Source organism: Ambystoma mexicanum, chromosome 1q (genome assembly GCF_040938575.1).
Source record: "Ambystoma mexicanum isolate Mex_15411 chromosome 1q, UKY_AmexF1_1, whole genome shotgun sequence".
Classification (NCBI taxonomy): domain Eukaryota; kingdom Metazoa; phylum Chordata; class Amphibia; order Caudata; family Ambystomatidae; genus Ambystoma; species Ambystoma mexicanum.
In genome coordinates, this window is record NC_090922.1 from 581,607,488 (window position 1) to 581,635,180 (window position 27,693).

The following is a 27,693-nucleotide window of genomic DNA, read 5'->3' on the forward strand; positions in this document are numbered from 1 at the left end:
GATGGCAGCCTTGAGTATAGCTGGTGGGATTTGTACCCATCCTTTTAGCACCACTAAGGGGTTGCGCTAGGGGTGTTTTGTAGCCCCTATTTTATTGAACATATGTACTAACACTTTACAACAAGAGCTGGCACAAGATTCCCCTGCCAGCTCTTGGGCATGTACTAAGAGTCTTGTATATGGATGATGTGGTCCTCATGATACACTGTTACAACACTCAAAAAGCAAATTGATTGCTTTGCCATATTCATGGCCAATAGAGACATGATAGTTTATGCAAAGAAATTGTCTTTGATGATGATAGGAACAAAGCATAGGAAGACATCTTTGATTTTTTCTGTCAATGGTATTTGCCTTACTGTGGTTGATATTTTTGATTACTTGGTGGTCGGATTCTCTCTAAATACCAGATGTGGCTCTAACACAAACAATCAGCAATACTTTTTCTACAGGCAATTGGCAGCATACTATTTGAAATTGCAACCTGTTGAGATGATGCTTAAGGCATATTTAGCCTATGAATTTCCAATGGCAAACTTTTGGGGGGATCTATCGGGATGTGAATTAATAGGTGAGTAAAGAATTATCAAAACAACTCTTGCTGTAAATTGCTAACTCTTCCCTGGAATACCCTGATTTTGCTATCCACAATGAATTAGACATTGGAGATTTAGAATAGAAACTGGCTATATCACCTATTATTATAATTATTTTATTTATTTTAGTTCATATGAACTTTTAGAAATCCAGCAAACAACAATAAATACATACAATTTATCACATATAAAACACATCTTACTATAAAATTCACAATTAAATAAAACCATTAAAAGTTCCATGATATATAAAACCATAAATTAATTAGTCTTTCAATAATGGAATGATACGTTGCCAAACGCAGTAAAGTGCAATGTGTACGGATGTCGAGTCTGTACTGAGACAATAATCCCACAATTCTTCAGACTTAATTGATTCCTAGTGACTCCAAAATGTACCCGATATACACTTATAAGCGGTTCCCGACTTACAACATTCAGTAAAAATGTGTCTGGCTGTTTCTAATTTATCTTGGAATTTACAAAATCAGCTAGATCTTTGGTCCAAGGGTATTTTTAGGGAGGCCTTTGCAGAGCCAATAAAGAAAGTTGATTAAGACTAAGCCGCAAATTCAAGTTTCAAACTGCCAGACTGGGACTCTGCAATAAACATACCTGTGTTTTAATGTACAAATGGTTAACCCAGGAAACGTGCTTATAACCATGCAATGAGTTTAAGTGGTCATAGTTATGAATCCAATCCCATCGATCCATTTTCTTTTGGAATATAAATGTCAACATCTCAAACCTAGTATCTCTCCTAAAATCAGGGAGCTAATTATTGAAAGAAAAGCAATCATCTTTTAGATGATCAAATTACCATTTCTTATTCTACCAAGTCGGGAACTCTCTTAGTATTGTCCGAACATTCTCACCAAAGGACATGAAAGGTCAGATTTAGACTTGATGTACAGAGTCCCCCGCTGCAGTAGTGCCTGACTGCTAAGTGATACCAACCCCAGCTCTAAGCGCAGATATTCCATAGGTGTGGATGGGGCAAGGTTCAATATTTTTCACCAAAAGGACCCTTCAAGCACATCAAACCATTTCATGTCCCTCGTAGTGAGTTCCTACAAACCATATAATATGGTGGGGCAAAAACTCTGCTTATAGAGCATGATGATACATTTAATTGAGTAGCCTGCAGTTTGCTTTGCCAATGTATTGATGGTGGCAGTCATAGAGTTAACGTTCCTTGTTTTCTGTCTTTAATGTTGGAGTAATCCCCACAGACGTTTCGTTTCATACACAAATAAGGATATTGTTCCATGTACTCAATGTCACCAATTTGAGATCCCAGGTTAACACCATTGAGTTTACGACTGGACATCACCATACCCTTAGACTTACACATATTTATCACAAGGTCATTTTCAGAAGCATATAGTATAAAAGTGAATTAAACTTTGCTTTCACCCACCTAACAGTACGATCCATCAATACTAAATTGGCATATAACATACCTGCTAATATTTGGAGGAAAACCTTAAACCCTTTTGATAAATGAAGGCTTTAGGCAAGTTACACCAGTCCCATTTTTCCTTCATCTGATATCCGATAGAGCAGCTACTTGGGCAGTAAATGTTTTTATGTTTTGATAAGGACTGTCTGCCTCTTAAGCAAATAGAATTAAACATAATGACTTGTTCCTGTCTACATTTTATTTGCTATTTACATATTGTAGCAATTTATTTGTATATTGCCATAATTTAATTTGTAAACATGCATTATGATGTTCCATTTCATCTGCACTTTTTTAGATCTGTCTCTCAAACAAAGTTTTTAAATGAATGATAAATTAATGTTTGATCAAACAACTGATCAGCAGAAAAGGGGCATAGCTATTCATATCAATGGAAAACAAATACTGTGTCTGCGACAATCATACGATAGAAACATTGGACTCTATTGGAAATGAAAATCTGCTACATTAACTGAAAAAATAAATGTTATTACTGGGAAACTAAATTACAATAGTTCAACCTTTTACAGATTTTATGGGTACTATGATGAATGAATTAATATGATTATGATGAATGAATTGATATGATTGTCAATATTTTGATAATATTTTGTTTGTGCATTTAAGTAACATTACGAATGGCCAATGGCATGTTTTATCCTTATATTGTAAATACTTTCTGCTTCATTTTGTATGTTGTGCGGACATGGATGGAACACAATTTACAGGGCAGACAAACACTCTGCCATTAAATTATGCATGACAGATTTGATTGCATTTTACTGACAGAGCATAAAATCCACACTGCTACCAAACCATGCTGCCTGCAGAAATCGTGAGTTGTGAGAAAGCTGAGGGCATCCTCACATTTACTTCCCTTGGGTCCTCTGCTCAGTTGGCCCGGGAAAGGCCATTGCTCTTGGATCCTGACCCTGGGGCTGGAGAAGCGAGGGATGATCACCTGGGTGGAAGATCCATGTGGATTGGAAGTGGGGTGCACTCAGATGAGAAGCGGAATTCCACATTTTCCTTTCAGGAAAGAACACCCTATCCCAGAGGCCATTAATGGATATTGTTCCCCATGTCTCATTGACCAAGAAAAGGACAGGGGATATTATCAACCCAGACGTACTGGAAGGAGGAGGAAAAGCTCCATAATTAGTCCTCTTGGGACACCTGACAGTACTGAGACGAGGAAGGGTCAACTGAGAGTAATGAACACCACACACTCTCACCACCCTATTACTGAGACAAGGAAGAAGCAACCGAGAGTAATAAACACCACACACTTCCACCACTTTAGTACAGTGCTGAAGAAGATGCCTGCAAGGTGTGAAGGTCAGGCATATACCCTTAATCAGGCAGGGTTAATTAAGAGAGCACACCTCCAAGCTTCAATCATGTTACAGGTGTATAAAAGGAGGAGGGAAAAACAAGATAGATCGCAACTGGAAGACCTCAATCTATAGCGAGCCTTTAGAGGGAGGTGAGATGCTAAAGGTGGCAACCTGCGAGAAACCGAGAGACCGAGGACTGTGAACGCTGGAAGTCTGAGATGTTTTGACCCAGGAAAAACAGGATCTCTGTGGACCTGGTGCCCGAGGAAGAAGGGCAGCAAGAGAAGGAGCAGTCTCTTTTATAAATTCAGCGAATGCTCTTTCTCTCACGGCGCTGACGATGTGCAGGAGTGTCATAGAGGTAAGAGAGACTCCTGGCTTGGTTTAAGCTTCTCATGGGGAAGGACCTCTCAATATCTTTTTTGTTGAAAAGACTTTTGGAACATGGAATCCAAAGCTAATCAGTTTAAATATGAATCCAGCATTGCCAGAGAAGCAAGGCCTTATGGTATCTGTAGTTAAAAGCAATAAGTTTTGAATGTGAAACTTCATAAACGTGCCACAAAGGTGATTTTGTGTACTGCATTGAATGAAAGAAAGTCAAGTACGTGTGAACTATTCAATAAGAGAAATACCTTTGTTTTGCAAGCCATTTCCGAAGGGAACTCCCTTTGCTATATGAACTTTTTTTTAAACAAGTGGAAGGGAAACCCCAATTAGAAGAACCATTTCATCCTTTGGTGAACGGTTTGGAATTCCTTTATGTGCTAGGACAAGGAAGTTGAACTTTGGAATGGCGTTTGAGCACTGTTTTGTTAAGATCAAAATCCCTGCACATTTTTGCTTAGTGTATTGTGAGGGCAAGCATAGGTTTGGACACAGACAGATGTGTAGTTTTGGACTTTTAGCCACAGACTATCCATAGATTACTTTAGGTAGGGAAATCCCACTTTAGCATAGGGCAAATGAGGCATTACACCATCCTGACATTTGAGTTACTAAAAGTTGTAAAACTTGAATCCTTTGTTGTCTGTGTCTCCTTCCATGCCAACATTACAGAGTACACCTGTTTGCCCCACATTTTCATCCGGCATGGATACCTATGGAAGAGGCATGTTATTTACAACAGTAAAAACTAAACAGAATCCTTAGCGATTCGTTGACATGCTGGCCGCCATTCGTAAACACGGCAGCCGTCATTAGTGCCTGGTTTAATTTGAAGTGAAAACATGCATAGAAGCTTGGCACTGATTGGTTTCCCATGCCATTTTCACACCCTTAACTATTGACCATCCAAGTTACGCAGAGAAGGCTTTGAATATGTGTTAGCAGACACAATCCACAATGTGTAATTGTACCATTCATAAAAGTAGACTGTTTGTGGCAAAATATGATAAACCAATTACAATACAAAGAAAAGGTGCATGTTCTTTAGTACACTTACCCTTAAAGACTCTTGTGGCCCAGCGAGCCTGGAGCTCTGAAATGGGCATGATGGCCCCGAAAGGTTGGATTAGGCCGATGAACGCCACTGTTGGTTTCTTCAAGTGTGGCGGGAAGACATGTTTGTACAGGGGGATCTTGTTTTGGTGGGCTTGGAGCACAGAGTCCTCAAAGAAAGGGAAGGTGAAGCTGTAGCCTGTGGCAAAGACGACCACATCAATGTTCTCTTCCACCGTTCCATCCTCAAAGATGGCAGCCGTTTCCGTGAACCTCTTCACGTTAGTTTTCACAAGCACTTTGCCAGAAATTATGCAATTTGGTAGGTCATCATTGATTGTGGGATGCTGACCGAAAAATCTACACATTGAAAAAAAGTTGTTTAGGAAAGAAACAAATGCAATGGCAGAACCACAAATTGGGAAATTCAAGGAACGCTTTGTAGGATGGAGAGCCCTGCACTAGAAATGTATTCAGCATTTTCCTTTGCCTATTCTGAGTACTTTCTGTGATGAGTCCGATGATGGCATCACTCCATTCCCGGCGGTGAACTCCCCCCATGTGGCCAGGAGATGGCAGCCGGAACCTGATCCTGACCCTGGGGATGCCTCTATGAAGGAGGACCACATGGGGGGAGACAAACCCCGACTCGGGGGTGTCATGGCATCATTGGACGAGACATGGTATCCCCTTTTTTCTTTTGAGGATACTCCACCCATGCCCAGTGCCTTAATGGCATATTGTCATGCCTCCCCTCATACACCTAGGAAGGATACTGAAAACCTTTTCACGAGATCTGTATACAAACCATCAAAGTTTGACATGCCTCTTAAGACTCATGAAAACACCTTTTCAGACTCTACCTATAAGTCATCCAGAAATTACTTACCCTTAAATATGCCATTCAAGTGATGCAGATCAGTAGAGGCAGAAAGAGCAAGCTGTGCCCTAGTTGTTGCGAGCGCTTACCTGTAGCTGGGAAATTTACACACCAGAAGCAGCTGACTGAAGAGCGCTGCTTGTGGCAGAAGGCTGCTTCTCTCGGTATCGACTGAGGGACTGTGAGGCAAGAAACTATTCCGTGGAGCCAACCAGCTCATGAAGAAGGAGCAGGGAAGCTGGCCATGAGCAAGAACATGCTGCGGGAACGCCAGAAGCTGCCAGAAGACTTCTGATCATTTACAGGTGTTAGGAGGCAGCTTCCAGTTTACCGATGCCTGGGAGCCCAGCAGGAACTGCAAGAGCCAGAGAAGCCGAGAAGCAGAAGCGATGGACAGGAAGATGCTAAACGACTGCTGCCGGCTTACTGCAGGAGATACAGAGGATGCCAACAAGAGTCAGTGAGTCCACCCGAAGGAAACAGGGACACCAGGGCATATTGGCAGCCATGCCACACCCAAATGATTAAAGCCCCTGAACAGAAAAGGGCAATTGAGCATTTATAAGAGACTTTCCAGTGTACGAGTGTATGCAATACACATATATGTAAGAAGAGCCCTGGCAGAAAGTATACTGGGCAAATTAAAGGTGCAAGAGAATATATATGTAAGAAAAGCCCTGGCAGGAAAGTATATTAGGCAAATTGAGGTGCAAGAATACATATGCATGGCATGTCCTGGAAGAAAGAAATACTGGGCAGCAAATTCAAGTCACAAGAGTATACATGGATGAAAAGCCCTGGTACGAGAGTATACCAGGCAGATATTAGTTATGAGCATGTGTATATGAGAAAGCCCTGGCAGAAAAGTGTACCAGGATTGGTCAAGTTGAACAGTGTGTCAGCAGATGATAAGCCAAGTCCTGATAAGAGCACATCAGGAAAAGGCTGTGGAAATATACTAAAAGGAGAAAGGAAAAACATGGCAGGAGAGTAGACCAGGTTCCTAATAGGCTCATTACATTTTTGCCGGTCTGGAAATAAGGTGCTGGTAATAACATGAACTAGACCGGCAAACTGCAAGTCTGTCGGTACGGGCTGTGGTCTACTGGCAGGGCTGACTTGCCTGACTTGCCGGTAGATCAGGCCCCTACCGGCATATAAATGCCTGAATCACCAGCACTGTTACTAATGGTGCAGGTGATTCGGACCACCCCCATCCCATGGAGTCCTCTGGGACTCCATGGAATGGTGAGTTACCAGCATCTCCATTGCCCTTAATATCCAGGTAACACAGATGGAAATTGTGCGTAGGTGCAGGATTAAATGAACATCTTGCAGTGCAGTTTTTCTGTTGTCTGACTGCAGGATGTTTGATGTACATTCTACAATGTGCACATGAGCTGCACATTTTTAATAAAAGTTCTTTCCTACGTGGAACCCTGTTGTGTGAAGCAAAGCACTGTGATCCTCTACTGCAAACACAAATGCTGGCTGTGAGTAATTCCAGGTAAAACCTGGAGGGTTTACCAAGGAATCTGTTGAATGGGGGTTTAGCACCTTTATTTGAACACACCAACTCTCGAAGACCGTTCAAGGTATTTTATTTGAATGTTTGAATAGGGTCTCACTAAGGGACATTCCTCTTTCTCTCATCTCACATGGGATTTATGGACGTCTGGGCTAGGGTGAGCAAACCCAAGGTGGTCACTCAAGTTCATCAACCCCTACTGTATTTGATCTGGCTGGCTACTCATGGGGGCCTAAAAGCAATAACCTTTTAGATCAGGCTCCCTCTGGGAATTTCTAGGTGGATTCTAACCAGGGTCCCACAAAAACAAAGATATAAGGGGTGCTTTTCAATCACCCAGGTCTCACTTATCCTTGTGCTTCTCTGCCCTTGTACTCCTCACAATGATGTTCACTCCTTCCTTTCCTTCTATTCTCCTCCCTTCCCTTCCACACTCCTCCTGTCACACTCTCTGCCTCTCTCGGTCCCTCCATCTCCTGCTACTCTTCTTCGCACTCTACTACTCGCTCCTCGTAACTAGCCTCCCCTCTCTATTCTATTACTCTCCCCTCTGCACTGTAATGCTCTTTCCTCTTCACTCTACTCTCTCCACTCTACTACTCTGCACTCCACCTCACCTTCTCCCATTCACCTTCCAATCACTCTCTCATTCACCTTGAATACTCACTCTCACACCCCCTACTCTTGCCTGTAATCTCAGTCATTCTCTTCACTCACCATGCACGCACTCTCACGCTCGAGTACCACTTTCTCTTACCAACCAATACCTCACCTTGCACATGCTCTTTACAATCCTTCTTCACAATCTTCCTCGCTGTCCTACCTCCTGTTGCTCTCTCGGGTCACCTGTTGCCCCTTCAACCTCACATGAACAACCCACACTGCCTGGTTTCCTGTGTCCCATTTAATGCTCATGCTTCCTCTTTTACTGGTCCTGGACCCCACCTGGTTCTCAGTGCCAGTCGCTAGCCTGTCTCTCCCCCGGGGTCTTGGCCTACCAGCATGATGCTTAAAACGCCCCTGAAGCCCAAGCTCCACCCTCTCAAACCAGGGCCCAACAGAGTTCGGCAGTGGTGACCTGCACCAAACATATTCATATTTAAAGTTCCTTTGTGCATAGACTTTAAACACAGGTCTGCCAGAGTTCATCAATGGTAGACCCGCAACACATATAGTCACTCTCTCACCCATGTTTGTGGTTTCCAAGTGCGGGTCTGCCATACCTCTGGGGCGGCCCGTGAGAAACACTATCCTTCACAAAGTCTTTGTTCTGCAGCTTCCTGGTTGCTTTCCTATATAGCACACACCACTCTGGAGCCCTCCTCTTAGCCACCGGCTCCCGCTGCTGGGTTGCTCGTTTCCTCCTCCGACACAAGAACGTCTGGGATCTGGAGTCCTGAGACAGAGGAAATATAACACTGGCCAGAAACAACCATGGAAGTTATAGGGTGATAACAAGTTGGTCTTAGCATTTGTAGTCAGGCACAAGTAGACACGATGGAGAATGGAGCCCTCCCAACTCCCACACCCCACCTCTGGAACAGCACTGGCACTGGCAAACATTCTGGTAGGCCTCTTTCCCCTGTTTGAGAGGGATCCCCATTCCTTCTTGGCTGGGTCAGGTCCCTGACTTGTCACAATGGCACCAAGATACTTGCTTGTGTCAAATAGGTACTACCAGTAGTTGTCAATAACTAAAGCTATTCTGGGTTGCGTCATGTGAAATTAGTACATCCATATGGTAGTTTGCAGAGATCTCAAGTTGTGGCATGTGAGGTGTGATGTGAACCTTAAAGTCTGGATTGGTTTTTTACTTCATATTGCATTCTGGTACATGTTTTACTGCATTTACAATATGTACAGAAATTCAGAGTAGCGTGCAATATAGACTGACTAATAGAATATGATTGTTTCAGCATATATTTAAGAAACAGAAGCATGCATGAAGTAGTTATGTTGGGTCAGAAAGTTGGTTTTCTGCATTAGAACCATTAACATGCATATCCTCGAATTTCGGCAGGACTTAGTTTTGTTCATTCTTACTCAGCTGATAGAATGAATACTGTTTAGTTGGATATAGCTTGTATTATTTAAAACATTGTAATTTTACCAGGTGAGTACATGTCACTGGGAACACCTTCGTCTAGTCCTGGAATTTGTTTTCACTTAAGTTTTCCGTAACTCTAGTTCAGTAAATTGAAGCGACTCAAGACATTGCAAGGAAATAGCAACCCAAAAAGCGAACAATAAAAATAATCCAAAGAGCTAAATAATCACTGAAACCTTTTGAAAGGGAAAACAAGGTTTATTACATGCAACAGGTCGCAGAGGATCCTGTAGAACTGAACTGACACGGAGCTCGTCACATCCCACAAGGTTACATCTTTTATAGTGGGAAACTATCAAATTTGTTTATAAAGGTTTAAATGTTATCGCACCACCCTCATTGGCTACCACTGTAACGCTCACCTGATTCCCACGGAGGCGCAGGTCTGGCTTCGAGTGCTGGTGCTTCTTCAATGGTGAAGCGCAGGACTCTGAAGATGGACAGGAAGGGCCCCTCTACTCTGGCTTCTCTGGCTCGCAGGAATATTCCCCTGTGCGTGAAAAGGGAGTATTACCTACTGACTGAGTTATGCTCAAGCCCCCCACTCTCTTCCAACCCTTCACAATACCCTTCCACGATTCCCCTTGAAGTCTCACCTTAGGATCAGGAAGGATGAGCTCTCCATCCTGCTTCTGATGCAGGGGCGCGTTGAAACCCAGTTACTTCACTGGATTGAGGATTGATGGGAGTTCAGGTAAGCTTGACTATTCAGGTAAGGCGCTGTAAAAGTTCTGCTGCAAGTTCAAAAGTCCAAGCTTTATAATAATGTTCATTGTCTTGTTGCAGCAAGCGCTAATGCTTATGTCTTTTTCCCCTTAGGGGCCGGGGTTCGGAATGCCGGAGATATGGCGCCGACCCGAAGTGAAACGTGCAGTTCCAGTAAATGACAGGTAAGTTCTGGATGAGCGCTCGGGTAATGTCTTTGCATTCGCTCATTCAATGTCTTTGTCTTTTTTCCGCATAGGGGCCGGGGTCCGGAAAATGCCTGGAAGCGGCAAGACCCAAAATGAAATGGGAATTACCCAACAGGTAAGTCTTAGAAGGAAACTGAGCTTTTCCTATTCCTTTCCTTCTCTCACCTTGTTCTTGTCTTTTTCTCTCTAGGCTCTGGGAAGTGGCTGTGGATCCGGATGATCGCTGCTGAAGATGGAGGCGTCCAGGATAGGTGAGTGAAATGCAGCGCTGCAGCGATCGTAGCGAAATGCTTTTAAAAATGATGTCTTCCTTTTCAGGATCGTCGGTGTGATGTCTTTGTGGTGCTGATTTAGCAGGTAAGGTCTTTTGTCTCCCTTTGCAGGTGACCCAGGATACTGACAGGCGTGGCTGAGGTCCAGATGCAGGAGCTGACACGGTGAGCGTCCAGCTGCGAGGAGCAGAACAACGCGAAGCGTGAGTTGCTGATCGGGTGTGGTTTAAATAGCTTTGGAAGAAGTTCCAAGTGTGTATCCTTCCACCGATCAGGTATGTATCCTTCCCCGACCACACCCGGGTGGAAAGTAGTCCCACAGGTAAAGTAGTTCCATTCAGGCCTCAAGAGGGCCTGGATGTAGCAGCATGGTCTGCATCAGGTAAGTGCACATTAAAACACTTGAACACATGTCTAGCTTTATGAGCCTGGCGCCTAAGGTGCCAGGACAGGGGTCCAACATGAGCCTGGCGCCTAAGGCGCCAGGACTGCGTCCAAAGGGCCCCAGCTTGGGCCCGCTGGCACTCCCCTGGGGAAAATGATGCCTGCCTCTGGGGTTGCTGGGTCGGACCTGGCTCCTTGGAGGTAGGCATCATGACAACCACCTATAGAACATGCCAATCCTAGTCCCTAGATCGATTAGCCACACTCTATCTAAAACCCACTCCCCTAACACGTAGTCCCCTACATAATCACTACTGAATCCAGGTACGGGATTAGTTGTTCAACTTATTGGCATATAAATAAATCAAGACTGCCACGTGATGTGCACCCCTCCATTCCTGATGTCACTGAAGTAAACTGGCGAGGCCAACTCTGCTTTGATAAGGCAATAGGCTTCTCACTATACCAGATTTAGTGGCGCACACAAGCTACCTCCCCGAACGTGTACTAAATTCATTGGCATCACCTCTGCTCCTCCAATCCCAATTCACAGGACGCTCCAGACATAACGCCCCCTTATTTCCTTCAAACCCCAGGTGCCCAGTAATGACATGACTGGGGCACTGCTCTTGAGTCTGAATTTCACCTATAATGCTGCCCTATCCATAACCTCTGCAACAGCAACCGTAGTACATTTGTTGCTCTTTCTGTGTTGATATATATGAGTATCTAATATGTGTCAGACCTAACTAAAAACAATTGCAAACCTCAGTCTGCTTCCACAATAGTTTGTGCTAATAGGTTTTTTGCAACCCGGCCGGAACACTGTACATGCATCCCAACATTCCCCCCTTTAGTTAATAATCCATTATCTAACCCTTCTTCGTCCTCCCTGGGTACCCATGCCCTACACACATCACAGAAATGTCCCCACCGGTGGGCATACTCTTCTGGGGTACCCGTCATATAACAACACTCTCAATCTCCTGCTAAATCAACCCAGCACAGCACATAGTTCTTTGGGTCTGGTGGTGGTGTGATCACCGTCCCTAGGGGATGGCAAAGTCTGTTCTATTTCTATCATCCTTGGTATTCCAACCCCAACCCATATATCAGTCTGGCTGTACTTGTGTACTTAGCGATACCATCATCATGACGCTCTATGGCAACATTTTTGTGTAGCACCTCAGGATCATTTGACACAAACAAAAAAGCCTGAGCAGAAAAACCACAATGGGAACCAGGATTTGTATGGCTATTTCTAACCACGACGAGTCCATGCAAAACATCGAGTCAAACCAATCGTCAGCATTCCCACCCACTTCTTTCTCCATTGCAATCTTCAAATTGTGCAAAGCTCCTGTTACAAGGACCTGTTATCTGCATTTTTTAGGGGGTGTACGTGCAGCAGGACAGACCAACTTTCTTGCATACAACCCCTTGCATAGCCGTGAGCAAATTCAGAACATATCCGTCTGGTTTGCCATCTGAAGTAACTGCCACCTGGTGATCTGCAGCCACTTGGCATTTTCTGCAGTCTGGAAACCTTGCACCAGGAGGGAGGTACAACATTTCTCAGTTTTCGTAAATAATTGATATTGATCAGGCATCACCTTGAGTTTATGGGAGGAGTCTTTGAACAGGTAATTTGATCTCTTCTGATGACAAAGTCTCAGTGAGCGACAAACTGGCTTGTCAGGTGGGGGCTCAGTTGGTTCTGGGGCTGGCACATTGATTGCTGACAGATGGGAGTCTGAATGCAGGGTGGTCAATGAAATACACCCCTCCATGTAGGTGGGAGGTGTAGATATGCGTATTACCCACACACCCAGTATACATCCATCAATGCTGCTGTACCTTCTGTCAGGTCTGGGATAAAAAAGTGTCCTATTACCCTTTTATACAGTTTGTTCTCTATCTCTTCCTCAGTTTCCTTCCAGGTTCATTTTATCCCCAAAGATGCATCTGTTTCATTCTCATACCCCCCTTTATATGCCTCAACCATATAAAATAACCACACAAAAACACTCCAAACAGAAAACAGCATATACAACATCTACATATTTATAAAAACACTTTGTTATGTTCCGTACTCTGCTGATGCAATTTATCAGTGTTAGTTTGCCCTCTGCTGTCCACATGTGGCAAAGTGCACTCACTTCAACAACAGCTATCATTTCAACATATGGATGCAATTTATCAGTGTTAGGCTGCCCTCTGCTGTCCAAATGGCAAAGTTACACCCTCTTCAACAAAAGCTATCCTTTCAACAAACAGAATGAGCATGGTTCTATGCAGTCAACTTCACTTTCCACTATTACAAATATTTGAAATTTGGAATAATTTCAAGTTACTTCTTTTCATCTGTAAGGCACTCATGGTGGCAACAGTAAAGACAGACACAAGTGATCACATTTCAAGGGTGTTTGTTAAACTGTATAGGTAGGTTGGAAAAATGCCTGATCTAGACCTATATCTAAGATGGTGCTAGGCCCTGAAGACCCTCGCGTATGGAAACAAGGCACAATCACCATACACTAGTGATACGACAGACACGAGGTTCGATTCCCAAGTACTAGGGTTCATTGCAAAGCAAATATACTTTCAGTCGGCCGACTGGGTCTAACGTCTCGCAACGTGTGTCACCCAGACCTCGTGAGACACAAGAGAGCAAACATTCTACAACAGTATCATATATATAAAAGGACAATCGTACAATCTCTTTGTGACACATCAAAACCGCCCATAATGTATCATCTTGAGCTAGGGTTCGGTAATTGACAATTATGACAAATATGAAACATTATGACATGTTTCTTACTCAATCTATATTACTCGATTTAGCAACAGTTGCAATTTTGCAGTAAGCAGACATAGTTCTTTGTTATGAAGAACACAAGGCACTTGTTCAGCAAGGATACTGTGTTCGTAGGAGAGACACATCCCAAAGCGTGTTATCTACTGGTTTCTATTCATGAACTAGGGGTCAGTCTAATCTAAGGAGAGCCCCGAAAGGGGGCCGCTAGGAAAGTATAATTAATGTTTAACAGCCTGGCTCTACAGTTTCAGCGAGACCGGCCGGCACTTGGGCCGCTGATTAAATGCCTCTCTGCTCACTTTCAAGGACTTGTGAGGGAGGAAAACAATGTATTTCTGTACTGTTTGGCATTTCTGTCTGGGCCGGTCTCTCAACATGTAAGCTGTGGCCTCGCTCAGAGCATGAGCTTTTGGAATAAACTACATTTTGCAAAGCGTTATACAGAAAGGAAAAGAAAGCAAATGGAGATGTTACACAAAATGGACCCCCTTTGGTTATGCTGATGATTCTCTGTTGGCGATGTAGGTCATATAATGCGATTGTTTTTCGGCCAACATGATATACCTTCTATGCTTGGTTAGGGTAGTTTCTAAACTTACAATGGGAGCAAGCTTCGACCATCAAACAATAATTAGTCAGTCCTAGTGGCATCTTGTCAAATAAAAAGGGTCTATACTAAAAAGACCTATTGCCAATCCTTACGCTAAATACAAAAGAAGTGTGGGATAATGTTCATAAGAAAAAAAGGAGTGTCCACAAATAACAAGTCAGGATGCGAAAGAGGAACGGGACATCATGTGTTTGTGATTCTGGTCAGTTCCCTGACTTTGCCTGACCCTTGTATTGGGAACATGTCAGGTATATGGCTCGGGTGTTAGTCTGCAGTCCTTCGTGATATGTGAAAGTGTTTGGGCCTCATTCCGAGTACGGCGCTAACCAATGGCGCTATTAACGCCTTGGTTGACGCCGTACCCGGACCGGCAGCGCCTTGGTGGATGGCGGAATCACCGCCCCATTCCAAGGTTGGCGGGGCGGTGATTCCCCATTCACCAAGGCTCTTCCCCATTCCCAAATGAGCCCCCATAGGGCTCAATGGGAATGAGGAATATGCAAATAACGGTGACCGTTCATTACGGTCACCGTTATTGGCTTGCAGGCCCCTTTGCGCCCTCGACTTTAACACCTGCTCAAAGCAGGCGTTAAGGGCGAGGGCGCAGAGGGAACTCGGAGTATGGCGGTAAGGGAATACCGCCACCGGTCTCGTTACCGGTGGCCGCTATCCCTTACCGCCATACTCGGAATGAGGCCCTTTGTGTCAGAAAAGGGGGGGGACAGAGTGTTTGAGCATCCTACATGGTAGGTTGGGGGAAAAGGTGTTATAGAGGGGGGATACCACATATCGCCTGCCGTTGTCCCACCTCCACTCCCCGAGGACCCCCATCCAGGTGATCCTCCCTCACTGGTCCACCCCAGGCACTGGATCCAATAGCGATGGCTGTGTCCTGGCCACCTGGATGACAAACCACCGGGACTAGTTAGGGAGACACCAACAGGTTTCTCACACCATCCACACTTCTCTTCACACAGGGCACAGCACTTGCAGTGTCAATGAACAGTTAAACACTTGTGCATTGGCACATTATAAATGCCATATCATATCATATCATATCATATCATAAATACTGGCTCAACGTTTCAGTCTCTAAAGAGCGAAATGCTATAGGACGAATGCCTCCTCACAAGCTAAAACTGAAAGTAGGTGCTGTAATTATGCTACTGCACAATCTCATGCCATCTCAGGGACTCTGCAATGGAACAAGGTTGACAATTACGCCTCTACAAAGACACATCATAGAGGCCTGTGTGATCGATGGAACTTAGATAATGTTCTTATACCGTGCATACCTCTCATTCCAACTGCTACATTTAGCCTTTTCAATGACCATTAATAAGTCACAGGCACCTACGCCCCCTTCCTGAAAGCGATCAGTGGTAATTCCAATATTTAAGAAGGTGGACAGAAGTAACCCTATTAATTACGGACCAATATTGACCTTTAAGAAATGCTAGAATGGCATATGTTATGCCAGGAACAGATAGTAACATATATATGACATGCCGCCTGTAGTTTTGAGCCTGTAGAGAAAAATACCCATTCTTCATCATTGTAAGGGGATTGATCAACTGCAAGATAAGGAGACGTGCTACAAGGTATATTTTAATATATCAGTCAGCAATTTGAGCATGCACATAAGAAGGCGAGGCAGTGCCAGGTGCTTTCTGAATGTTGGATAAGTGCGCCAAATACCGTAACCCCTTCAGTCGAACTGAAAAGGGAGTCACGAAGATCACAGTAAATGGCTCCTGGAAATTCTTGTTGTTCCGGCGCCGGATGACATTTTGGACGTAAATCTGGTCTTCCAGTTAAAGCTGTCATGGTGCTAAGTTCAATTCACCTTCGATGATGCGTCAGCTGTGTCCTCTCTTCCAGGGGAAATATGTCGAGTGAAAACCTTAATATAGTTTGTCAACTCATGCAAATACCCCTGAAACTCCTCACCCCAAAAACCCTGATACCCTGTGAGCAGGAGTAAGAGGCGTGTGCATCCTTCTTCCCATCACTCGTGCAGGTACAAGTGGTGGTCTTTACTGGGCTGTGTTCTCAGGGTAAACAAAGCCAGAGAGAGACAATGCAGCCAGTTCCTCCCTAACGTTACACCTATTTTAAACAATTTGTTCTTCAAAGGCCTGTTCATCTTCTCTACAAGCCCCTTAGCTTGAGGATGATAAATTGAGCAAAGTGTGTGCTTTAACCCAGCTAGGGACACCATTTTCTTAACAGGCACATTAAAAAGTGAGTTCCATTATCAGATTTGAGGACCTCACACACCCCTCAATGAGGAAATACCTTGCAGACCAAATATTTAGTATCTGATTTTGCATCAGGTTGTGCACAGGGACCGCCTCAACCCAATGGGACAACGGACATACCACAACAAGGTAACAGTCATTGCTGCATCTGTTAATCATGTCCACATAGTCTAACTGAACCTCCCTGCTAAGTCCTGAGCATCTGGCCAGTACTGTAAAGATGACACTTTGTACATTTTGATACAAACTTGTTAATTCATTCTTGCAGGTTGGGGACAAACCAGTCCTCCTGGATTTCCGCAGCAATGTGATGTTTGGAAACATGCACTGGGTAGTGCAGCTGCTCAAAAGCAACCACGAGCAACTCCTGTGGTATTACTACTTTATCTGTAACATTTGGTCTCCAGATCAAGTTGGTCATTGACTGTGAGCAACCCCATTTAATCCACAGTTCTTCCTCATCCTGGGGTGCCTGACCTTGTAACTCAGTTATTTCCGTAAAGTGGTACTGCAGTGTATGGAATTGCCTGCTGTAACTGTTGGTTTTCCTACCTCAGGGTATGCAGTGACATCTGGGTCTCTAATATACGCCACTTCTTTGGCAGCTTTATCTGCTGCATCATTTATAGAGAGAGAAATACATTTTATTTCGGACATTGCCTCCATTAACACAAATAAAAAGACAGAATATATAAAATATCTTCGTACAAAATACAATACCCTGACCTTCTAATAATAAAACATTGTACAAAACTCAATTCCTATCTTCCATAAAATGTTTGATACCTTAAAAGCTTCCTTAATAAAATGTGCTGTATCAGATAAAAATGTTCTATCATTACTATTCATCTTTTAGAGAAATAGGATCTGTATTTCGGGAGTGGGTGGCGCATTCAACCACTGCTGCTAGTGTTGTACGGGTCAAAGCATAAATTGCTCTTTCTGGCAAGGCAGCATGCTGGACGGGTGTGCCGTCTGACCTCCGAAAGCACCTCCTTTTCCATCTGGACAATGAATGGACGTTGGCGGTCATGTATGCAGAGTCAGAATATATGGTCACTAAACATCTTTGGGATGCTTCTAATGATTCAATCAATGCAATGAGTTCTGCTGCCTGGGCTGAATAAGCTGTTGATAACCTCTTTTGCAGTACAACCACATATTCCCCAGCTACAAGTCACACCACTGCTGAACCTGTGTGTCTCTAGCAAGTATCCTAATCAAACATCGATGACCCATCAACGAAGAGGACCTCCCCTTCCTCAAGAGTGTCCTCCATTACTCATATTTAATCATCTTCAGTATCTTCATAAGTGATGCAATCATCCACTTCCTCACCTTCCCCAACTGTTGCTGCGGTAAACGTGGCAGGGTTTACTGGGCGGCATCGCATAATGTGAATGGATGTGCTTGACAAAATCACTTCAAATGCAGAGGCCCTTTGTGTTTTTAAAGTGGATTAGGATCTCTCAAGAATTGCGAACACTGCATGCTCTAAATATAGCATTACTCAGCAACCCATGGTGAACTTTGCAGATTTTTCAACAGCAGAGGTCGCAGCAGCCAGTGCCTGCTCACAAGGGAATTGACCCTGTCTTACTGAATCTAATGTACCATGTAATATGCTAGGAGTTTATGGCCTAGAGAAGTTTGCTCGGCCAACAAAGCAGTCATTACTTGCCCATTGGAGTGTGAAAACAAGTAAAATTGTTTTGTGTAATCAGGGGTTGCAATACTGGTGTGTTACTTATGGCCTCTTTGAGTTCGTAGAAACATGTTATAATATCTCCTGTCCATGTAAGGGATCCTTTCCTTCTCTGTGCTTCTTTCAGTTCCTGGAGTAAAGGTTTTGTGTAAGTAGAATAGTCAAAAATCCAATGCTCTACAGTAGTAACACAAACCCAGCAACTGCTGCATTACTTGCACTGTTTTGTACTGAGGTGTGTTCTGTACTGCGGCTGTTCTTTCTGGTATTACTCTTTTCCCAGATGATATTATTTGCCCGAAGTATACTATCTCTTTCTGACAATATTACATTTTGTCCTTATCTACTTTGTATTCTTTGTCCCCAAGCAATGTCATCAGTGTTATTGAATCTGCTTTACATAATTCTTCTGTTGTGCTGCACACTAAAAGATCATCTGCATACTGTATGACTATACTTGGTACATCTATATTGCCCAAATCCATGTGTAGTACTCTATTAAATATACTGGGGGACTCTCAGTACCCCTGAGGAAGTATAGTGTGTTGGAACCTTTGCCAGCGATAGGTACACGCGTTGAGATATTGGGGAATAGAGGTGCAATGGAATGGAGAAAAAAGTATTTTTCAATTCAATGACGAGGAAATGTGTGTACTCAGTTGGTATATTATAAGGGATTTGTGTAGGGGTTTGGTACCACGGGGAACTCAGCTGCAACAATGTTTTTCAATGGGTGTAAGTCCTGTATCATCCTCCAACTTGAACCCTTTGCTTTTTTGACAGTGTATATCGCTGTGTAACACAGGGACTCTGAAGGTACTGTAATGCCCTGTTGCCACAATGCCACAATTGTCTCATGTATTCCCACATCTGCTTCCCTTGACAATGGATACTGTTGCACGCTAGGTAGCACTGCACTTGGCTTCAGCTTGATGCATACTGCTCCTATGATCTTCAAAGGCCCTACTTCATGGGGATTGTCTGTCCATAAAGTACTTGGGACCTTAAACAAATCCTCCTGTAAGTGTGCTGGTATACATTAGCAATAAGTATGGTACAAGGGACATTCATATTCTGAATCATTATTTGACATGGGATACAAATCTCCAATATCATGTCAGCATAGTTTTCAGCATCCTCAATCAACTGTTCATCTGACACCACACTCAGTGGTTGAGCTAGGTCGATACATAAAAATGTATACCACTCCTCTACCTCTTTGTCAGTCCCTATCAACACTACCTAATGAACTAACAATCAGCACCCCCTCCAAATCTAGTGTAATAATGGTACCCGGGGCATGATCTTGGGGAACTACTTTCCTAAAAAAAATTTTAGAGGGCACTCTCCATGGCTTGTCCCTGATCCCTGGCACTCATCTGAGCAACACATTTTTTTTCCATATGTTACGCAGTTGTTGGTCGTGCAGAGTATGGGCTATCCCTCTGTTCCCAAGTATCAGACTGACAATCACGGTAATACCGCCAGAGTGATGTTTAGGGCCAAAGGTGGTAGTCCGTAGAGCCAGGACTCGGGAACAACCGGAAAAACCCCTGGAGCGCTGCAAAGGAAGGTATAAGGTTATGTAATAGTACAGAGTGTAGTAATCTTAGTGAAAACATCCAGGGCACTAAATACCTGTGAGTACTGGAGCGTTGTCTCAGGAAGTCAGACGTAGGCGTTAGCCAGTGGTTAGAAAGTGGCAGCGGGTCCGGGCAGATGTGGCAGCAGGTCCGGGCAGGTGACCACCTGAGACAGGACCGGAGTCCTGATGTAACACATGATCCGTAGAGAGTACCAGAGCAGTCCGAGGGGCTAAACACAAGGCAGTCCGTAGGGCAGAGCGTAGGTTGGCATCAGTGGATCCAAATTCCAAGGTAAGTAAAGGGCCAAGACACAAGCAATCCGTTGGGCAAAGTAGTTCGTCAACAAATAATCCAAGATTCCAAAGCAGACAAGGGTTAGGTACTGAGCGGTCCGTTGAACAAGGAAGTAAGGAGTCTGAAACGAAGCGCAAGCGACACGTGATCCAGAGAGAACAGCTGTGAAGCAACGCTTTCCGTAACCGGACTCCTTTTATCCATGGAAAGGAAACACGTGACCACTGTCACGTGACACATGTACCCAAGCGTTGCAGTATTGCTAGGCAACGAGTCACGTGCTCCGAGCCGCGCTGGGTCGCGCAGTCCTCCGTGCGTTTCTGTGATGAAGAAGCCTCCAGTTCGCTTGCCACAAACATGAAGGGCGATAAACTCCAGCCCTGCCGAGCATGCCACGCCGTGCTCCATAGCGTGACACCTGATAAGGCAATAAGGTACCCCTGTCGGGACGTGTGTGTTTGGGTGCTGGTTGGGAAGAGGCTGTGGACGTGGAGGGGCGTGTCTTCGTAGGAAGAGTAGTAGCTTGTGCGGGGAGCGGTGTGACAGAATCCCCCCGCAAGGGCCCACGACCCCGTGGGCTAGCCGGGTTGTCCCTATGAAACTGCGACACCAGAAGAGGGGCCTGGACGTCATGGGAGGGAACCCAGGATCGGTCCTCGGGACCATAACCCAGCCAGTCCACCAGGTACTGGAGGCGGCCCCTATGGAAGCGTGACCCGAGGATGGCACTGACCTCAAAAATGTCCTGGGAAGACACAGAGATGGGGGCGGGAGGAACAAGGACGCGAGTGGAAGCAAGGTATGGCTTAAGGAGGGAGACATGGAAAACCGGGTGGATCCGCCAAGCACGCGGAACAGACAGACGCAGGGCCACGGGATTTAGGATTCCGATGATTCGATAGGGGCCCACAAAGCGGGGCAACAGCTTGCGACAACCAGGGATTCGCAAGTGTCTGGTCGACAACCACACCCGATCGCCCACATGATACACCGGCGCCTCGGCCCGCTTACGGTCTGCCTTAACCTTCATCACCGACTGAGCCTCGCGGAGGTGGACCAAAGTTTGTGCATGAACACCGGCTAGATCACGCACGCAGGCGTTAGCAGCAGGAGTGACAGAGGAGAAATCAGGGAGCGGTAGGGCGCGAGGATGTTGTCCATACAGAGAATAGAAGGGAGAGAACCCAGTGGCCGAATGACGGGAATTATTGTATGCGAACTCAGCAAGGTAGAGCAGCTTGAACCAGGAGTCCTGGTACTGAAGGGACAGACAGCGCAGGTACTGTTCTAGGGCTTGGTTAACCCTCTCCGTCTGCCCATCGCTTTCAGGGTGGTATGCCGAAGAGAAGCGAGCATCGATCCCCAGGAGTCCGGTAAGAGCACGCCAGAAGCAGGACGTGAACTGGGATCCCCGGTCCGATATAATGACATGTGGTAGACCGAAAAGACAGAAAACCGTCTTGAAGAACAGGCGAGCCAGTGTTGGGGCCGATGGTATGCCTGTGCAGGGAATGAAACGGGCCATTTTGGTGTATGAGTCGACGATAACCCATATGGTATCGTAACCCTGTCTGCGAGGTAGATCAGTGATGAGGTCCATAGAGATGGTGTGCCAAGGCCTGGGAGGTATGGGTAATGGCAGGAGCAACCCCAATGGCCGTCCTCTGCGTGTTTTGCATTGTGCACATATAGAACATGTGTTTACATAGTTTTCTATGTCCTTTCTCATGGATGGCCACCAGCACCAGCGTTGTAACAATTCAAGGGTGCGTTGTTGCCCGGGATGGCCATTTATGGCCGCATCATGTGACCATGCAAGCGCCTGGTTGCGTGCATCGCATGTAGGAAGGAATAGTTTGCCCTGAATGAAAGGTAGCCCGTCCTGGAGTGTAATGTCCCATTCCGTGAGTGTATGAGGATGTTGAGAAACCCATTGTCTGATGGCAGTGAGCATGGGTGGCGAGGGCGTACACATGCAAACAACATGGCTTTTCCCTAATAGTGTGTCTGGAAATGAAACCAAGGATTCACCACCGGGAGATCGGGACAAAGCGTCAGCCTTGCCATGGATGAGGCCTGGTCTGTGTTTTACAACAAAATCGAAGGCAGCAAAAAACAAGTGCCAGCGTACCTGCCAGCTGTTTACACACTTCAGGGAGGCCAGGTCTTGCAGGTTTTTGTGGTCTGTATAAACCACCGTTTGGTGCTTTGCCCCCATGAGATGATGTCGCCATGTCTGGAGGGCGTCCTTGATGGCCAGCAGCTCTTTCTCGGTTACAGTGTAGTGAGTTTCGGCTGCCGAGAACTTCCGAGAATGATAGGCCACCGGATGTAACCGACCCGTGGCTGGACAAGGCTGGGACAACACTGCACCTAGTGCAAACGAAGAAGCGTCTGTTTCCAGGACGTAGGGGAGGTCGGGATCGGGGTGTTGTAGGACCGGGGCAGAAGTAAACCTGGACTTGAGTGCCTAGAATGCCCTTTGCTGCGTAGGGGTCCAAGAGTACGGGACAAGAGGACTGGTCAAAGCGGTCAGGGGAGAAACGATGGAAGAGAAGCCGGCGATGAACCGTCGGTAGAAATTAGCGAAACCAAGAAAGGACTGAAGTTGTTTAATGTTAGTCGGAGTCGGCCATTCCATGACAGCACGAACCTTGGACTGGTTCATGGACAAGCCTCCGGGGGAGATGTGGAAACCTAGGAACTCCACTTCCTTTGAATGGAAAGTACATTTCTCCGGTTTGGCGAACAAGGCGTTCGCCTTAAGGCGAGAGAGGACCTCTCTGACATGACAAATGTGTTCCTCCAACGAGGACGAGAAAACCAATATATCGTCCAGGTATACCACCACGTACGTATCCAAGATGTCAGAGAATATGTCATTGATAAACCGCTGGAAAGTTGCGGGAGCGTTACAAAGCCCAAAGGGCATTACGGTGTACTCAAATAATCCCTGCCGGGAGCAGAAGGCCGTCTTCCACTCATCCCCAAGTCGCATACGGATCAGGTTGTATGCCCCTCTTAGGTCCAACTTGGTGAAAACGGTAGCCCTTGTTAATCTGTCCAGCAGTGTGGAGATGAGTGGTAGAGGGTACCTGTTTTTTATGGTAACGGCATTCAACCTCCTGTAGTCCACACATGGACGCAAATCGCCTTCCTTTTTTGGCACGAAAAATATCGGGCTGGCAGCAGGGGAACACGATGGACGGATGTGACCCAATTGCAGTGCCTGATGGATGTATTCTTTGAGGGCCCGCTCCTCTGATTGGGACAATGAGTAGATCCTCCCCCTGGGTATAGGTGCATCCGGAACCAGATCAATCGGACAGTCGTATGGTCTATGTGGGGGTAGACCCTCCGCCGTGGCTTTATCAAACACCATGTGGAATTCATGATACTCGATGGGGATATTAGCCAGGATGGCCCCCACGGTATGCGAAGGCCCTGTCTCTGACGTTACGTCATTAATGCGAGTAGAAGCCATGGCGCCCAGGATCGTGGCAGGAGAGGAGAGCGATTCGCCATCCACAAGACAAAACTGCTGACACACCTCTGACTCGAACGTGACTTGTCCTGTCCCCCAATTAATCAACGGGTTGTGTTGCCATAACCAGGGTATTCCCATTATAACACCGAATTGTGGTGTAGTGATAAGGTCGAAAGACATGATACCCTGTGGGTGCTCTGAATCAATACTTCCAAGGGCGCAGTCTGAAACTGAATGGGGCCGGAAGACAAGGACTTGCCGTCAACAGCATGTACGGGTTCCGGGTGCTCTTTTCTGACCAGGGGTAGGTTGAGACGATGGGCCACGGCTATATCGATAAAACAACCTGTGGCCCCAGAGTCAATTACAATGTGAACCACATGTGCGACCTCCCTAGTGGGTTTCATAAGGGCCTGGACTACCACTGGTCTGACAGGGCCGAAGGCGGGTTCAGAGGGGTTTGAAGACAGGCTCGCCGGTGCCCCCTGTATCATGGGCGAGCCCTCTGAAAACCCGGGGTTTTGTTCTTAGGGCGTCGGGGGAATTCCCTTACATAGTGCCCGTTTAACCCGCAATAAAAGCAGGCGTTATCCGCCCTCCGGCGTTCACGCTCGGACGGTGTTATCGGGCTTCGGATACCACCTATTTGCATGGGTTCGGAAGGGGTGGTAGAAGAGGCCTGGCCGGACTGGCTGGTGAACATTGTTTCTGTCCTTCTCTCGGATCTCCTTGCATCTATCTGTAAAGCGAGATCCACCAGATCCGAAAACACCGAGGGAAGGGCAGGAACCACTGAAAGCGCATCCTTCATGGTGTTACATAAGCCACGGTAGAACACAATCGCCTTTTTCTCCTCCGGCCAGGAAGTCTCGGCGGCGAGTTGGTTATACCGAGCGATGTATTCTATCAACGATAGTTTACCCTGTGTTAGGTCCAGGAGTTCCAGATCCCTTGATTGAGCCTTATGGCGTGTATCAAAGACTTTGGCCATTTCCGTTATGAGAAGGTCAAAATCATACAAAGCGGGATGATCGTTTTCCAACATTGGATTTGCCCAGGTGGCCGCCACCCCAGATAAATGTGACAGAAGAAATGCGGCCTTTGTGACTGAATCGGAGAAAGCCAAGGGTCTGCACAAGAAGTGGAGTTTACATTGATTAATGAAGGTACGGTATTTCCGAGGGTCCCCCTGGTAGCGTTCTGGGGCAGCAAGAGGAACGGGTGTCGGAAGCAACACAGGAGTGGGTGCAGAGGCCGGAACAGTTACTGGCTGATCCGGGGGGCCGGAGTCCCCGAATTCGGTGTCTGGGGGTAATGGGTAACGTGTGCTCTGTAAGGCGTCAAGATGGTCATGTATGGCGGTTGTGGCGGCGGCCATGTCGGTCCTGAGGGCCGCTACTGCTTGCATCAAAGCGGTCACTGGGTCCCCGGTGGAGGGATTCATACTCTGGATGACCAAAAGGCTTCACAGTCTGTTACGCAGTTGTTGGTCGTGCAGAGTATGGGCTATCCCTCTGTTCCCAAGTATCAGACTGACAATCACGGTAATACCACCAGAGTGATGTTTAGGGCCAAAGGTGGTAGTCCGTAGAGCCAGGACTCGGGAACAACCGGAAAAACCCCTGGAGCGCTGCAAAGGAAGGTATAAGGTTATGTAATAGTACAGAGTGTAGTAATCTTAGTGAAAACATCCAGGGCACTAAATACCTGTGAGTACTGGAGCGTTGTCTCAGGGAGTCGGACGTAGGCGTTAGCCAGTGGTTAGAAAGTGGCAGCGGGTCCGGGCAGATGTGGCAGCAAGTCCGGGCAGGTGACCACCTAAGACAGGACCGGAGTCCTGATGTAACACATGATCCGTAGAGAGTACCAGAGCAGTCCGAGGGGCTAAACACAAGGCAGTCCGTAGGGCAGAGCGTAGGTTGGCATCAGTGGATCCAAATTCCAAGGTAAGTAAAGGGCCAAGACACAAGCAATCCGTTGGGCAAAGTAGTTCGTCAACAAATAATCCAAGATTCCAAAGCAGACAAGGGTTAGGTACTGAGCGGTCCGTTGAACAAGGAAGTAAGGAGTCTGAAACGAAGCGCAAGCGACACGTGATCCAGAGAGAACAGCTGTGAAGCAACGCTTTCCGTAACCGGACTCCTTTTATCCATGGAAAGGAAACACGTGACCACTGTCACGTGACACATGTACCCAAGCGTTGCAGTATTGCTAGGCAACGAGTCACGTGCTCCGAGCCGCGCTGGGTCGCGCAGTCCTCCGTGCGTTTCTGTGATGAAGAAGCCTCCAGTTCGCTTGCCACAAACATGAAGGGCGATAAACTCCAGCCCTGCCGAGCATGCCACGCCGTGCCCCATAGCGTGACACCTGATAAGGCAATAAGGTACCCCTGTCGGGACGTGTGTGTTTGGGTGCTGGTTGGGAAGAGGCTGTGGACGTGGAGGGGCGTGTCTTTGTAGGAAGAGTAGTGCTTGTGCGGGGAGCGGTGTGACACCATAGGTGAAAGAATCTGGGTACAAAGGTGCTCGGGCAAGTGGCGCCACCAATGTACAGTGCTTGTGTTATCTCCAGTACTCTAGCATAACAAATTCCTGTTGTGGAGCACGCCACCCCTTCTTCCGAAAAGGGGATTGTCATACTCAACTAGCTTAACAGATCCATGCCTAACCAGTTCACTTGTGTTGCAGTTGAACAAAAGGACGGGGCTAACACCTATTGGTTACCTACCTCAATAGGTAAGTCTTCTGTAAATGGAACCAAACGTATTGCCCCAGATAATCTGTATATGCCCATAACCTTACCTAATAGGGGGAAGTGCTCTTCCTTTATGCAACTGTATGAAGCATAAAAACAAACAATTTGTTTCCTATCTCCACACCTACCATACGTTCCCCTTCTGGGTTGGCAGTGACTAATAGGTCTGGGCACGCCAAGGGTCTCTGTGGGCTGTCCCAATCTGGGTAGGTGTTTGACCTGGGGAACGCAATGGGATTACCACCCCAACGCTTACCCTGGTATATGGTGTCACTGTGCATTTTTGACCTACACCTCTGGTGCTGACTGTTGTGGGGCAGGCTGTTGTGGCTGTTGCTGTGCATACCCTGGTGTGCTGTTGGGTGCTGGGAACTGCATCTGCGGTGTCACTGACGCCTGATATTGATATTGGGGCTGTTGAACCTGCGGAGGCACCTGCACTGGTGCTGCACCATACAGGGAACTTGGAGGCATCATCCAATACTGTTGTGGATATGGAACCAGGGCTCAAGGTCCACTAGGATATGCTCGAAGATTATGCACTGCTGCTTGCCTACTCCTTCACTCTCACACAAAATGGCCCATTCTCCTCATGAACAATACAGTCCTGTTCCAACAAATCTTGACACTGCTCTGCCAAATCCTCCTCTACCTCCATGGAATCCTCTTCTCCCTCGTTGATAACTCTCTGATAGCCCCCTTGGTACTCACCCTGGTATCCTCTTGTATCTGGATAACTTTCATACCCTCCTGTCCACTCTGGCACCATTCTTTGTACCATCAGTGCAGTTCATGGGTCTACCTGGTCCACCGGAGGGCCCATTTTCACTGCTCCTTCAATGCTCAACTTTGCTAATTTCTTCTGTACCCAACTTCACTTTTGCCTTCTGTGCATTATCCACCACTTCCTTCTCCCTCTCCTGTCTTTGTCTGCAGTGGTGCAGTATAGTTACCTGAATTGCTGTCCATCCCTTAGCCTCAATCCCCACTACTTTATCCAAATCCTTCTGTATTTCCTTTGGAAGCCCTTTCTATAGCATGTGATAGAATATTGATATAGTCTTATCCCATGGTTCCCCTGTCTCAGCCCTCCACATCTCTTGAATCTATAATATGTATTGTTCCGGGTCTTCGTTCTCTTCATAGTCTGCTCCATTATCGTGTGCAGGTCCTGTGTGTCAGGATATGCCGCTCGTAGGTCAGCCCATATTTTAGCTCGTCAATCATTAAAATGTGCCCCATCATGGTTGTCATCACC

The 27,693-nt window shown here is 46.1% G+C and overlaps 1 protein-coding gene across 1 annotated transcript in view; it reads right to left on the minus strand.

Moving 5' to 3' along the window:
- Nucleotides 1-27,693, minus strand: part of LOC138521732 (flavin-containing monooxygenase 5-like) — a 452,642-nt gene that overhangs the window by 87,238 nt on the left and 337,711 nt on the right. Inside the window, exon 6 of the mRNA XM_069634778.1 lies at nt 4,840-5,195. Within this exon, the coding sequence (XP_069490879.1) occupies nt 4,840-5,195 (356 nt within the window). The remainder of the gene's footprint in view (nt 1-4,839; nt 5,196-27,693) is intronic.